Source organism: Acomys minous (assembly GCF_964271855.1).
Source record: "Acomys minous genome assembly, chromosome: 4".
NCBI lineage: Eukaryota > Metazoa > Chordata > Mammalia > Rodentia > Muridae > Acomys > Acomys minous.
In genome coordinates this window covers 25,575,439-25,591,443 of record NC_140486.1, presented here as the reverse complement: position 1 = coordinate 25,591,443, position 16,005 = coordinate 25,575,439, and the positions used below count along the sequence as shown (strand labels likewise).

The 16,005-nt window shown below is 40.4% G+C and overlaps 1 protein-coding gene across 4 annotated transcripts in view; it reads left to right on the top strand.

Annotated features, from left to right (window-relative positions):
* The window catches only part of HTR4 (5-hydroxytryptamine receptor 4), a 190,779-nt gene that overhangs the window by 13,971 nt on the left and 160,803 nt on the right, over window positions 1–16,005 (top strand). For all 4 annotated transcript variants that reach the window (XM_084780325.1, XM_084780323.1, XM_084780322.1 and 1 more), the window contains exon 2: window positions 3,010–3,082. In XM_084780325.1, the coding sequence (XP_084636451.1) occupies window positions 3,057–3,082 (26 nt within the window). In that variant the 5' untranslated portion in view covers window positions 3,010–3,056. The remainder of the gene's footprint in view (window positions 1–3,009; window positions 3,083–16,005) is intronic.

Genomic DNA, 16,005 nt, shown 5'->3' with positions numbered 1-16,005 from the left:
TATGATATTAGAGTGATTAAGATAATGGCTTATTAAAGTTTACATGGAAGTGACACAAATAAAACAGCCATTGACTAGGAGAAATGCATGCATCAGAAAGGAAACAAGGCAACGTAGAAGATGGAAATCTTCAGAAAATGGAGTCTGAGATTTTAAACATTGAGAGAAGACTTTTCTGGGGAAATGACATTTGAGGTGAGAGAACAGTTCTCATTGAATACTGGGAGAGAAAACCAAAGCATAGTTCTCTAGGTGGTGTGTGTGTGTGTGTGTGTGTGTGTGTGTGTGTGTGTGTGTGTGTGTGTGGTCTACTTTTGATGTTCAAGAGAAATAGCAAGGCCGTGAGCAAGGGAGCAATAAGGTGTGTTTGGAAAGAAGCTCAGGTCAGATCATATGTGTTGTTACACCATAGGTAACATAGGCTTGTTACCTATGGTGAGCACTTTGGATTTCATTGTGAGTGTTAGTTACGGTTCAGAAAGGATTTTATTGGGACCTTGCTTCCAGTTTTAGCAGAGTAGTCCATGAACATCATGGGGTGAGGAGCAGGTGTCAGGCAGGCAGGCATGGCACTGGAGCAGTAGCTGAGACCACACATCTGGCCAGTAAGTTGCAGGCAGAGGGAGATAGACTGGGCCCGGTGTGAGATTTTGAAAACTCAAACCCCTATCTCAGTAGCACACGTGCTTTAACAAGGCCACAACTCCTAACCCTTCCCAAACAGTTCTGCTAACTGGAAACCAAGCACTCAACCATATGACTTAATAGGGACCATTTAAACCACCACACTGCTATAATGTATGCACACAAGAAATGGTGTGACTTATATTTTAAAATCACTGCTATGCTGGAGAGGAGAGGAAGTGACAGTGGTTGCCAACCAGGAAGCCAAATCAAGAGTGTGGTGGTCTTCTGGGGATCGAGGTGGTGATTCGGGCCATGTCCTACTGATTTTGGAACAAGATGGTAAAGTGGGAATAATATGGTGTTTTCAAGTGGACAAAATGAAGAGCTTTGCTCTAGGGTATGAGGAAATGAATCTCTTTGTTGTGAGTAACTGGGTTTCATGGTGGGGTTGCCAACTGAAATGAAAAACCCTGAGGTGGAAAGTAGATTTTTTTTTGTTGTTGTTGGCGGTGAGAAGTGATAAGTTCAATTAGAAATGCTTTTTCATTGTCCTGCATGAGATGTCAGGTGGGCAATATGAATCTGGGAGAAGCTTGGGTTGGAGATCAACTTTGGGTGCCCATTGCGAACTTACTACGGGTATAACCCACCTGACAGATAAGGCCCATTCCGGAATGATTTTACAGGGAGAGGAGAGCCCTGATACTCAAGAGTCAGGGCTTTGTACTTGTATATTTCAAATAAAATATTATTTGACTTTAAAATGGAAGATTGAAAGTGGTAGACAGAGCTATGTTGACTCGGGCTGTGCATGTGTTATGGGTCTGGGGTCCTAAGGTTCTGCAGGTTGAGCCCTTCCCTTAACTTGACACAACCGTAGAAAGGTCTGGCTTTGTGTTGGAGTTAGAGGCTCTACTGAAAAGCACTGAAAACAGAAGCCCGTCCTGTGCTCCCCTCTCCTGTCGTGGTTGACCACATTCTTCCTGAATGTTGTTAGCCAAGGCATCTAAAGGCTTAGGTTGAGTTTCTTGGTTCTCTTAGGTGGATAAACAAACGTAGGGTGTTTTTTTTTTTTCTTGGTAAGATTCAATTAGAAAAGCCACAGATGGAATTACAGACTACCAGAGCTGGAAGCTAACCTAGAGCTGTTCTCATACAACCTCTCTCGTTCTCTGAGAAGTGATTGATGATGCCTGAAAGGAAAAGGAGCCCCTGCCCAGCGTGACCTCCAGGGGCAGCTGCGCTCTGCCTCTGCAGTCTGTAACTGAACATGTGATGGGGATGGATGTGATACAAACCTTAAAGTTTCTCTCACGTAGGAGGGCTAACAGAGCCAACTTGGTTACGTCAAGAAAGGAGTGTAAGGGCTTCTGTGGGTCTTCACGAAAGGAACTATCTGTAATTAGAGACTCAACTTTCTCTCAATGGATGCTAGGATTATTTAGCCTAGAATCTCCGGGTGAGTCTTAGAGTCTTGAATTCCTAGGTTCCAGATTCCTGGACTCTGGGGCCAAGGAAATGCTCAGCCACTAAAAGGCTTCCTGCACAAGCATGAGGACCCAGGTTCAGATCTCTGGTATCCATGGAAAGGCCAGTCTTGGTCTGTAAGCCCAGTGCTGGGAGCAGGGCAGAAGAAGCTGGATCCCAGATGTTTTCTTGCTAGTCAATCTAGCTGACTTGGTGCTTCTGGTTCAGTGATAGACTCCCCCAAAACATGGTACAAAGTGATAGAGGAGGCTATATAACACCAACCTCTAACCTCCATATGCATATGAATACTCATGCATGTGAACATATATTAAAACATAGACAGACAGACAGACAGACAGAGAGACAGACAGACAGAGTTTGATTCCTGGACTCCTTAGAAAGTGTATTGGTATATGTTTGCACACATTTTCTGTTTCTGGGCATAGAATAAATATTTGCTAGAGTCTCAAATACCCAACTAAGTTTGTGTTGTTTGTAAAAAAAAAAAAACAAAACCTGAAAAACCTCATAGGTAAAAAAATACCATTTCAGGCTCTTACTATTTTAATTCTAGGAGTATAGTTACCTATTTTCCCCAGCTAGTGTCCTAAGATAAACTATAGAAAGACACAACTAAATGTATTAACATAGAGCAAAGAAATGTACCCATATGTTTTTATACCAGTAGATCCATGGACCAGAATTTTTCTGTGGCACTCAGCAAAATGTGCCTCATGCATCCAACCTCACACTGCTAATAGCTCTTTGATACAGTATTGGTTATTAAATAGTTCTACAAAATAAAAATTCCAATCAGTAGGAGGCAATACATTCTTGGCATTTTCTTCCTGTAAGAAAGACCTTTATATATTCTGTGTTACCTTCCTGCCTAATGTCTCATTTTCCTCGCAGGATCCTGTGGGCACTGAAATCCAACGTACTCATGCCCGTTTCCTGTAATGGACAAACTTGACGCTAATGTGAGGTATGCTACATTTCTGGATCTGTTGTACTGCTGGCTGTGGGAGTCTGTGATCGACAGCCTCTGCAAACGGGTTGTAGGGAATTACAAAGCTAAAATGGATTTTTTTTCTTAGCTGTCACACTTATAACTATGAGTGTGCTGTACTGTTTGATTATTAGTGCCTTATTACTGTGATTACATGATAGAAAGCCGGCTGCTATGGACCAATAGATCCCACTTAAAGATAGATGGTTGTTTCTGCAATAAGAAAAAGAATGCGTTTGAATGGAAGTGATGTGGATGAAGATTATCTACCTGTATCTAAACTTCAGATGTGAGCCTAAGTGGCTTTGTTGGGAAGGCCCTAGTTTGCCCACTTCTGTTTCCAGCCAGGGTGTCCGATCGCGGTTCTGTAATCCCAGGAGGCAGTGCGCTGTGTGGAGCTACATTAACCTGAGTAGTTTTGTTCTTATTCCTGTAATTTTCTGTAGACCCTGAGCATGGGATGTTTTTCTTAGAGGCTTGTTCTGGTTTTATTTGGTATTACCAAACGGTGCAAAGAGAGTTGCATTCAAGGAGGCTTAAGAGGTCTGCTTCTGTAGTACTTGAGGCTGAGGATTATCTGCCGGTTGGTGACTTTAGTTGGAAGACATCCTAAAGTCACATGCCTTGTGAAACCACAGGAGACTTTTTCTTTCTTTCTTTCATATGAGACTGGTGGGTGAGTATATTCCAGGTCCGAATCACAGATCTGTGTTCTGGTTTGATGTGGTAGAGACCGTGACGGCTTGCTTGACAGGAGTGCTAGCCTGGTCTGACGTGAGGGGCAGAGTTGCATCATCATCCCCCCAGAGGATCCCTGAAAGGGCAGAATGTGTCTCACGATACAGTGCAGCATCCCTGGCACTTGGTGGGTTTCAAATAAAGATCCGTTGATCGTCTAGTTCAATGTAAAAGACATTTCAAATAGGATCACGCTCTAGAGCACCTTGATACAAAAGGGGCTATCGAGCCATAAAATATCTTACGCACTCAGAAGACACTGTGGATTTTGTTACTTATCCAATAATAAATAACTGGGTGCAGACTCCACACAGATTCTTAAACCTGCCGGCATGCGCTTTACTTTCCTCTCAGAACTTGTGGGATTATTCATACAGAGAAGGCAGTGGGACCCAGAGAGTTTAACCTTTCCTTTTGTTCACCAGAAACACCAAGTGAGCAGTACTGATGGTGCAACATTACACAACAGTCTCTAAGTTGGATCAGACAGGGTCAGTTGGTTAAGGCGCACCACTGGGGGTGATGATTCAGACATTGCAATCCCTCACTTGCCAGCTTTTAGACACTTATTTATAGCAGTGTTAGCTTTCGATGGTGAAATATGAGTCTATTAAGTGAACATTAGCTGTTCTCCTGGGATACTGTGGAACAGTGGTGTGGGATTCGAGATGATATCACACCCCAGAATGTTGTCTGTGGACCGTTCTCTCAGTCCGTTTTCTAACCGGATCCTATCAACATATGTTCATCCCTACCTACTCCCCCTCTCTACCCACAATATTAGTAACAGGCAAATGTCATGGACTTTCTATTCACTTCCTGCTCAGTACAGCCTCTGAGTGTCCATAAAAAAGAAGGCATCTTGGTTCACATTTGCCAAATTGTGATGCATACAACATTAGTAATTCGCAACAAATTTAGGTAGCATACAGACAACTTTTAGTATCATAGAGAGTAATATTTTGTCACCTATCAATTGAAATAAATTTCCTTTTTATATAAATATATTTAACTTTGAAAGTGAGTTTATGTAAAGAAAAATGAACTCCAGAAATAATTATTAATGAACTAATACAATCAAGCACAATGGTTCTGTACAAATGATGATGTTCTAGAATGTTCTAGGTATAACTCGGTAGAGTAACTTTTACCATTTTGAGGAAAGAGATCAGAGGTTCTTCTTTCCAGTCTCTGTATTCACATAAAAAGTAAACACTTAATGAGGTGAGAACTGAAAGCTCTAGGCTCCTGGCCCAGGACAGGGATTCTTTTACTTGCTCTGTAGACAGAGGAAGATCAGTGAGGAAAGAGTGAAAGTCAGAAGAGAAAGAACATTAGGAGAGGAAATGGCTTGGCTTGGATGGGAAGGGACTTAACAACTAATAGTCTAGCAGCTGTAACAGACATTGAGATTAGGTGTGTGTGTGTGTGTGTGTGTGTGTGTGTGTGTGTGTGTGTGTAAGTTAGAGAGCTAGCTGACATGACATTTTCTGTCTACGTAAATATGGAAATATAGATTGGAAAAAAGAATGACTGTTCAGATCCGGGCATAGTGGTACACGCCTATAATCCCAGCACTCGGGGGACAGAAGCAGGTGGATCGCTGTGAGTTTGAGGCTAGCCTGGTCTACAAAGTGAGTCCAGGACAGCCAAGATAACACAGTGAAACCCTGTCTCAAAAAACAAAAAACAAAAACAAAAACAAAAACAAAACAAAGCAAAAAAACAAAAAACAAAAAAAAACAACCTAAAAAACTAAAAAAAAAAAAAATAAATAAATAAAAAAGAATGACTTTCAATAATGGACACCCAAAAGGAATGGATTAGTATAAAGCAATATGCATATCGGGGAAATTTTCAGAAGTAATTTTCACTTTCGTGGCCTGTAAGATGGAGGAACTCTAATCAACACTCCCAAAACATGAAGAGAAAATTAAATCACTGATTGAATTTGTAACTAAATAAAATGTCTTACAGTTTGTCAAACCATATTGATAGTTTCAGTTTTTGTTTGTGTATCTTCATCGAACTGAATTTGCTTCTCTGGCTCGGTCCTTGATATTATCCACGTGCCAGAGTTCTTGGCTAGAAGCATCAGGAACTAATCCTGGAAATCATAATCAGAGGTAATTTGGGACCAGCTATCCTGGAACTTAAAAAGTTAAGACCAACATGTTAGAGGACCATGTTTAAAAATGGACAAATAGGTCAGGAATGGTAGAAGAACCCCAATAGTGAGACACGCAGTGGCCATGTTTTTGCACATATAAGAAGAATAAGGAAAGGAACACTAGATCTTGCTGATAGAGATAGGAACTGCAATGCGAAAACTCTCTCTGGAAGACTCTCCAACCCCAAGAGGGACAATGGGAGGGCAGCTCGAGGCATGATGAAGCATCACAGTGAATCCAGACCTGTCTGGAAAGTGAGCTCTGACAAGCTCTTCCTAGGATAACAGGGTCTCTCAAGTATCACAGGGAGCTGAAGGCTTTTCCAAGCACTCTGACACCCACTGAATTCTGGAGGTTTTGTCCCCTGTGTTTCCTTTGGGGGCTCTGGAGTAGGCAGCTGTATTCTTTTCCAGAGAGGGTTAGAGAAAAAGGAAACAGTTTTCTCTAATTTTGCAGCAGCTGCCCTTCTTAAACCTCCTTATTGCTAAGGAGAGTAAGGCACTGGTTCTCCCTTCTCTGTAAGACTGGAAAGCCAGAACCCACTCAGTGCGCCTATAAAGGCTCTTTCCCTTCAGAGACAGCTGAGCTCCCTGTATAACTGCGAATGCTTCCACCAATATGTAGGTTTTCCTTGCTTCAGGTGTGACTCCTGAAAGCAAGGTGGGTCTCCATTATTTTCTTCCTGAGGCTAATTACAAGTAAAAAGAGTTTACTTTCAATGACTTTTCCTGTGAATATTTAATTCCAGAAAGAACACAATTCAGGGCAGCATTGACTAGGTGAAGAAGTCCTCGGCATTGCCTTGAGATCATGACCCTATTCTTTGAGTAAGAGCAGCCTTCCTTTGTATTTAGCTTTCTTGTATCGGGGCTCTCTGAAGTTCTCTTTTGCTTCTGCCCTCTTCAATAAGCACATCCTCATCTGGGATTCTGTTTCTTCTTTGCAAAATGGTTCTGTGTTCTCTTATTAATGTTTCTTATTAGGAAGCAACAAAGCACCTTACACAGTTAAGAATTGTAAATGGCAGCAATCTCCTTTTTGCTACAGTTCTAAAAAACTGAGAGCCAAATTCACAGGCAGTAAAAGCAAGGATGGGTAGGTGTTGAGGCTCTAATGTGCATTTATTTTATTTCTTAACTTCTTTTAGTCTCTTTGGCTTACATTTGGTATCTTGATAAAGCAACTGCATCTTAGTAAGCTGATTTGAAGAAGTGAGAGGAAGAAAGAGCCCAAAATTGAACACTCTAATAGTAAAACACATAATCTCGATGTAAAAGCATGTCTTGTTGTATATAACTTATCACGTCAATTAAAAGTCATCACAAAGCTAAGCAGTTGAGCTTGGAGTTGTTACTCAGTTGCATTAGGTCGTGGTGTTCTCTGCTACAATTCTTTACTTCAAGACATTGCATGAGATAACAGTGTGACTACCAAAATGTAGTGAAATTATCCAAGCTTACAAATGAAAAAAGTGCAACAATTGTTTCAATAGAGAGGTTGGTTTTTGGCTTGATCATTGGTATTGGTGATAATACATCTTACGTTTGACAAAAATCTTGGGATGAAGTTAGAATTTTTAATGCTAACTATTTAAAAATCTCAAAATAATTCACAGATATAAATTGCCCTCCCTGGAGACTTACTTAGCAATATGGAATCAATTTAGAACTAGGGTTAGTTCGTGTCTGTAACCTGGCAATTGGCGTTGGGAGCAGGTGCAATCTTAAGGCTGGGAACTGTTTCACAGGAAATCTCTCCCTGGGCTCTGAGATTGTGACATTAGCATATAAGGATAAAGTGAGTGGGTATGGTTTCAAAGGAGTTATTTTTATGTTTCTTTTTAGATGTAAATGGAAATTATACTCAGCTTTAGAGCTCAGATGACAAAGCGGTGATTTTCCCATTAATTCTTTTGATTAGATCAGGGGCACAGTGAATTTTGAGCTGAAATGCACCCTATATTGAATAACTTTGTGCCTTACAGCATCCTAAGTGACCTTAAGTAAGACAGTTCACAGGTTACCCGCGGGGCAATTGTAGACTTCAGCCAGCATGCTTCTCTATACAGGGGGTATTTTATAGTTTCACGGTGCTTCTTCTACAGCGCCTCACCGAGCAGAGCACTGCAACATCTGCGGTTATGTGGTTTACGGAAACAACCCACACATGGGTTCATGTCTTGCCTCTCCCCTGACTGGATGCTTGACTTTGAGTGAGTTATTTAGTGTCTCAAGCCTTCAGTTTGGGCATTTGAAACTGGGGCTTTTACAACTATTCTAAGCAGAGCCAATAAAGTTCTTATATCTTGGACGTGGAATGCTCGCGATAAGTTGTGCGCGTTTTGTTCAGAGTCATCAGAGAAATCATGAAAATGGGACTGAAAATTTCTTGATTATTTAATTTCACTTTCTACCTAACTGAGTGACCTTATTAATAATTTGCTGACTTGAAAAATATTTGCCTATGATTATATCTTCTGGTATGGAAACTAAGGCTTTAAAATAGGACTGAAGATCCTCAATACTGCAATTAATATTGATTTATTGGGGATGAATACACTGGGCTTTGATAAACTATCAAACACCATTTCTACTTTACTACTTTACTGTGAGGCATACATGAACCTGAGCACATTCTTGTCCAGGAATTAAAGGATCTAGAATCAACTCCCATGTATTTTTGACTCCTAGTATTATAGTATATTCTGTATGGCCATATCTCATTTATATGTAACCAATATAATGGAAACAATTGTGTGTGTGTGTGTATATATATATATATATATATATATATATATATATATATATATATATATATATTTTAATGGAGCTTTCATTCAGGAACTTAGTCACAAGGCTCTCTGGAGAAGAGGAAGAGGATGTGTGTTGAAATTATTTTTATAAAACTGTGTTTGTTTCTCTTGGCTTATTTTTTAACCCAGCCATCACACAAATAATTGAGACTCTTTCACGATTTTTTATATGGCTTTACAACACAATCCTGAGCAGTTCGAGTCTGTTCTTAACCCTCTATGCTATTTTGTCTTACTCCCAGCAAACATCCCAGTGATACTTGCACTTTGTAGCTTTTCTCGGCTCCAGCTCCTTCCTCCTGATCTTCCTTGGACTTCTACCTGAGGCTGAATCCCTTCTTCTTCTCCTAACTCTCCTTTTCTTAGCTGACAGGAAGTCCAACCCCATTCTCTCCCCTGCTCATCGATTGGTTGTAAGCTGCTTTATTGACACATCAGAGGGACAATTGAGGAGCAGAGTTTACACAACATTTAGACAGGAAATCAGAGTTTAAACTACATAATAACCTTATATCTACAATGTGAGCCAGGTACCAGGAAGTTTCACTGTCCCCATCAGTGCCATGGATCCTCTGCAGGTGCTGTCACCCAGTGCCATGGATCCTCTGCAGGTGCTGTCGCCCAGTGCCATGGATCCTCTGCAGGTGCTGTCACCCAGTGCCATGGATCCTCTGCAGGTGCTGTCGCCCAGTGCCATGGATCCTCTGCAGGTGCTGTCACCCAGTGCCATGGATCCTCTGCAGGTGCTGTCACCCAGTGCCATGGATCTTCTGCAGGTGCTGCTGCCCCACCAGTTCTTGTTTCGGAAACCATTTTTTTTCTGCAGTAAACTTCATCTGATACAGTAGAAAAATGGTTCTTTATTCTCTTTCACCATCTTATCTCCCACTTTTAACTTTTTATTGAGAAAACATAATCACAAGCCAACAGACAAGGACATCTTAACAAATACAGTTTTCAATAATCCAGTGTTCTCTGATTTAAATGAGGGCATGAAAGATCAGAAAAGGGCAGGAGTAGCTTTTCAGTGTGGGACCCGAGGTGCTTCAGGAATGTGAAGCTGCAGAATCTAAGAATGAGTGAGGTGATAGTAAAATTGTCATCTAAATCTCTTTGACTATAGAAAGTCTCTTGCCCATCTTCCCTTGTGACATGTTAGAGGGAACTGAATTATTACCAACAGGTGGTACTTTTAAGTATCTTGAATTTTGTCTGGCTTGCCAGCTGAATTCTTGTAGCCTTGAGTGCTTTGTATCCCACCAAGGCATACATTAACTGCAGCTGCTAAATGGCCAATGGCCTTATATCTGTAAGGGTGTACCTTGACTCTGACAAAACAGAAAATTATGTTTTAAATTTCATATATGTATACTGTGTCTACATCCTTTCTTCCCTTCCCTTTTATTTCTCTAGCCCCTCACATGTCTCCTTATTCTGTCTCAAAGTCATGATCTTTTTTTTTTACTTTAATTATCATTAGTACATATATATGAATAAATAAATATATCCTGCTGAGTCCATTTACTATTGCTCAAATGTATATTTTTAAGGCTGGCCACTCAGTATCATGTAACCAAGTAGAAGACCAATTTTACCTCTCCCAGCAGTCATAAATTGCCTGTAGCTCTTCATATTGGAGTGGGACCCTGTGTGATTGACTCCATCCATGTCGGCATGTCAACTGGTGTCATTATTCAAGTCTTGATTAGACAACCATATTGTTGAGGTTTCATTGGATAGCTTTCCTGTCATATATAAAAGACACAATCTCAGAGCAGACATCCTGCTCCTCTTCCTTTTAAAATCCTTTTACATTCTCTTCTGTAATGTACCCCGAACCTTTGTCATGGGTCATGCTGTAGAAGGAAAAACCCATATTACTTTAAATCACCACTCACAATCATCCTTATGGTCTGACTTTCACTCTGCAGAGCTGGGTCCTGGTCTCTTGATGTTTTATTATCTTTCCCTAGGTTGTTTTTAAAGAACCTGCTACTCTTGCCAGTCTTTAATTAAAATCTCCTATTCCAATATGTTTCTACGTACTTTCTTATGGCCTTCCATAATGGAAGAGCTTGAGGAGGTAGAAGCAATGCCTAATTTCCCCTAAAACTTTACAATATCTATATTATCCTCATCTTCCACCCAGTAAGACTCACCTCTGTAGTTACTGGAATTAAAGTATGGTCTGTACTGAAGGGTTATCTATATTACAGACAGGTTAGGTCATTTTCTCCTTCTTTGCAAGAATGATATGTTATGATATTCAAGAAACATATAGGTTAAAACTCAGCACTGTGTCTTACAAAATGTCATTGTTCAATGCTATTATACCTTTCTACATAAGAGCTATAGGTGCATATTTGTTATAAGATAATAAAATATTGTGGAAGAATTATGAAAGGTAAATGATAACTAAGCTTGTCTGGTCATTGCATACTGTCCATGTGCACCAAATTGTCATATGGTATAGTTAAAATAAAGATTTACACACACACACACACACACACACACACACACACACACACACACACACGAGCACATAAATGATCTTGAGAACTATTTGAATTATTAGAATCTTATTATAGCTTAGCTCCTTGCAGTTCCACAAAAATAGACCAAAGACATTAAAAAGGGTTTCAGAAAGAGTGAGGGACTCTTCCTAATATTACAGTCATGCACACACACACACACACACACACACACACACACACACACACACTCACAAAATAAGTAGCTTACCCAAGACCAAATTCTAAATTCTAAGTTTTTGCTTCCCAAACCACTGTTTATTTAAAATTATCTACAAATATTCAAAGACAAACTATCATCTCCTAATGTGTGTATAAATTTAGATTCAAATGTTACATAATCATAACTAAATCTGAAAAAGGGTCCCAGACAATAACACCAAAACATAAAATCATTTGTCCTTGGTGCTTTGAACATTTGATAAGAACAGCTTGCCGTGGTTTAGTCATTCTGTGAAGCAGGTGACTTGTCTAAACTCACTCCTGAAAACACTGGAAGGTCTTTATTAATAGAGATTGCATTATTATACATGAAGCTGTTCAGTCTGAAGAGATCTTCATTCTCACCAAAGTCACATTCCTAAAAAGAGCAAAGTCAGTACCTTCACTCATCTTTGATGGTGAAAAAGTCTATGCTTGGATGTGTAAAGCCATTGTGATTACTTATTGACTGTGTGTGTGTGTGTGTGTGTGTGTGTGTGTGTGTGTGTGTGTGTGCGCGCGCATGCGCGCAGGCCAGAGGACAGAGTACAGGAGTAATTTCTCTCCTTCCACCACACAGGTTCCAGGGACTGAACTCAACCTAATCTTTGGAGCTTCACATTTTGCCAAAATTATGCCGGAGAAGCTTTACCATTTGGCATTTTTAGACCTGATTCCAAAACCAAAGGCCTAGCAGATATGTTTGGCTTCTGGGTTTTACAAAGTGATTAAAAACTCTCTGGATGGGTGGGGACAGTTTTCCTGAGTAGCTTTGGTTCCCTCTTGCTTGAAAGAAACCATTTTGAACTGCTATGTTACTCAAGGCACTGCCCAGTGTGCAGGTGGCCAGAGAGTCTGTGTTTTGCTGGCCAGGCCCATGGGCTTTTAACTTTAACACCTACATTTGGGAAATGGTAATCAGAATTATCTCTACGCCTACAGATCTATATTATGACATAAGTTTTCACCTTGATACTTAGTTTCATTGCCATTTAACAAATAGAGTTTTGCTCAGTTGAAGGCATCTTTTTTTTTTTTAAGTAAGAAATTAGAACAAGCTTCCTAATAAACACTGGTAAATGATTACCACTTTATCAGTCAACTAATGATATTTAAGCCACATTCTATTTGCATTTCTAAAGAAGTGGAGAAAGAACCTTTTCCTTTCTCATCTGCCCACTCTCTTGCTCCTTAGCTTATAATGGCTTTCTGCATTGCAGTTCTTGTGGGAACTTTTATACACAGTGCTCATCTCTGATTGCTCAGTGCTATCATGCCACTGAGCATAATAGACACAGGTGCGTAGTTATTGTGAGCACTGCAAGCTCTTTCTATGGAAAGTGAGACTGACATTTTCTAGTCTCTTTCTTCTCCTAAGTTCCACCCTTGATCGTTTGTATATTTACTTCCAGAAAGAGGGTGTGAAAAGATACAAAATCGTAGTGATTTTTTATTGTACTTGTTTGTTTGTTTATGTGTGTGTGCATGTGCACATACGTGTGTATGTGCATCCCATGGCCACAGGTGGAGGTCAGAGGACATCTTGGAGGAGTATGTCTTTCTTTCCGACATGTGGGTGCCAAGGATTTAATCTCAGGTCATCAGGCGTGGTGGCAAGTGCTCTTATGCACTAAACCATATTGCTAGCTGTGAGCAAGGGCACAATGAAACCAGAGAGCTAGACTGTTCCATGGGAAGAAAGGAAAGTTTATTGAGGCTCAGACCCCCAAGACTGCTCCCTGCACTGCCCCCTTTGCCACCCTCACCCCTTGGGGAGGAGGTTAAGCAGAGAGAAGAGCGAAGTGGAGGGGAAGAAAGCAGAGTTCCTGTCAGCAAAATGGTGTCTTTGAGCTAGCAAGGGCTGCTTGGGTTGACTGGAACTAGGTGCCCTTGCCCAAGGTAGTTGCCCTTTGGGGCAGATTAAGAGAGGCTCCTGGTGAACAGAAACTACCTTAAGAGATCTGCTTTTCTAGTAAACCGAAATCTTTAGGCTTCTGGAGTAAACTGAGATGGAGAAACATATGTCACATTTAGTTAAAGAAATCTAATAGAAAGTTGTTTGCACTGATATGGGTCCCAGTAGGAAAGGCTTCCATCAAGATTCAGATCATACAAGTTGTAGATCATGCATGCTGTATGAAGAACTGAGTGGACTAGAAATTGAATCCGAAAGGGGTCGATGGTCTTTCCAACTACTGGACCATGAGCGCAGGAGTACTGGAGGGCATCAAGACTGTCCATTTGTAGAACCATTTCCTTCCTGAGGATCTGGGGATCATTTCTGTTCTAACTTGAAATGACTATGGGTGTTCTGTGTAATTAGGGATACATATAAAAGTTAAGATCCCAACCCTTCTGATAGCTGCTAACTCCTTATGAATGCTTATAGGAGCAGACCGCTTACAGCAAGTCAATAGGTAACAGCAGAATTATGGAAATTCTTCATTTTCACTTTCTGTCCTTTGTGACTCAAGAAGACTATTGTGTTAAAGATGTACAAATATTTGGCAAAGAAATAGTTCAGTGAGTTACTGTGAGTTTTAGACAAATTATGATCACTAAGAGCTGCAAAAACATAATACTTAGTAGAGAATATTAAGGGAATATTTTGGTGTTTTGCTCTGAGACTGAACTAAAATTTATCATTGCAGTATTGACAGAGAAATGTTACAAAACAATAAGGCCACCCTATGAATCTTGAGAATCAGGAGAAAGTGGGGTTGATTTCTGTTAGTAACTTGAAACTTGTTGCTTTATTATTTTTATTTCATCTTTTTGTTTGTTTGCTGGTTTTTTTTAAAACAGGACTTAACACTGTAGCCCAGGCTGGCCTCCAAGAGGTAGCTGACCTTGGTTTCAGCCTCTTTGCTACAAAGCATGTTATGTTCTGAGCTGACACTGTAGATGGGTTATAATAGGTAGTTTGAGAATAAGGAATGGCAGTGAGTCCCCTTCACCTCAAAGATTTTATAGATAATTAGCCTGAAGCCACAGAAATGGCTTCTTATTCTAAGAACACAGGTGTGAGTAAAAGCAGAAAAAAAGAACGATTAATCCATTTCAGAAAAAAAATCACTTTTAAGAATCTCATTTTATGTTCATGTTTTCAGGGCTGACGATTTGGTGTTGGATAACCAGCTGATGTGCTCTTTCCTGGGGAAGACTATTTCCCTCCCCCACCCCAGCATTCTGTAGTTGCCTGTAGTTCTTTGTCTAGGGCTGAAGCCTTGTGAGCCCCTGTCACCTCCACGTTAGCTTTTCCATTGGTGTCATCCTTGTTTGGGTCCTGCTTAGGCTGAGATACTGGTTAGACCTCTGCGGTGGAGCTTCGGGCATTTCTAGGGGGCACAATCTCACAGCAAACCAGCAAATGTCCTATTCCTTTGGGCTCATGCAATCCATCTATTCCCTCTTTTACAATGATCCCCATGCTTTAGGAACACACACACATATGCACACACACACACACACACACACACACACACACACACACACACACACCACCCCAATTGAAAAAGTGACAATGAATTTAAAAGAGAACAAGAAGACGGGGGTATGTGAAAGGGTTTGGAGGGCGATAAGAGAAGGGAAAATGTAATTATCTCAAAAAATGTTTTAAAGAAGAAGAGTCTTTATTTAATTGTTGCTGGGACATTGATGCTGCTAAGTAAGACTGGGAAGTTAAAAAGTTACTTAAACTATCTTATTTAGTTAAAAAAAACTAAGCACTTGGTCATATTTTTAAAATTATTCTGTAATTCATATTTGATTAATTTTGACCTGCTTCTATGCAATTATGTTACCCTGATAAGATTTTACTCTGTGGGGGAAAATAGTAACCTTTTTAGACAAGCTTAATTTAGCTGCATTTCCCCCTCCTAAAATTGCATAACCTTAGCTTTGCTATTCGCTTTCTGCTCTTCCTATCTCTGCTGTAGCTATGCCTTGTCAGTCATCTGACTTCTGAAAACCATCTGACTGTGCTGAGTTCATCCCTCTCTACCTCCAGTTTCTTTAGCAGTCTGATGACTGGCCATCTCTTCTCTAGGGCTAACCTCCTTCTCATTCTCAATGTGAGCTCATTTGTCACCAACTGACTTCCCAGAGCTCTGTGTAAGCTCTCACCACCAGTTGTAATTGTCAAAATTGTTTGTAATTATTTACTTAACATGTGCACTTCCTCTAGTGGACTTTATGTGCCCAGTAGTAAGCACACTGCCTGGCATCAATGTGGCCACTAGTAAGCATACTGCCTATCATGTTAGGATGTTGGAGGACCTTAGCTAAGATTGAACAGGCTTTTATTTCACCTCTGAGGTAATGTCTCACTATAAAAAACCCCATGAGAGAAGTGTTTGTTCCCAAGGGCCATTAAAGACGACAGTGACTCCCACCACCAAGCACACATACTGAATCTCAATTGTAGCCACAGATTATGAATCTGAA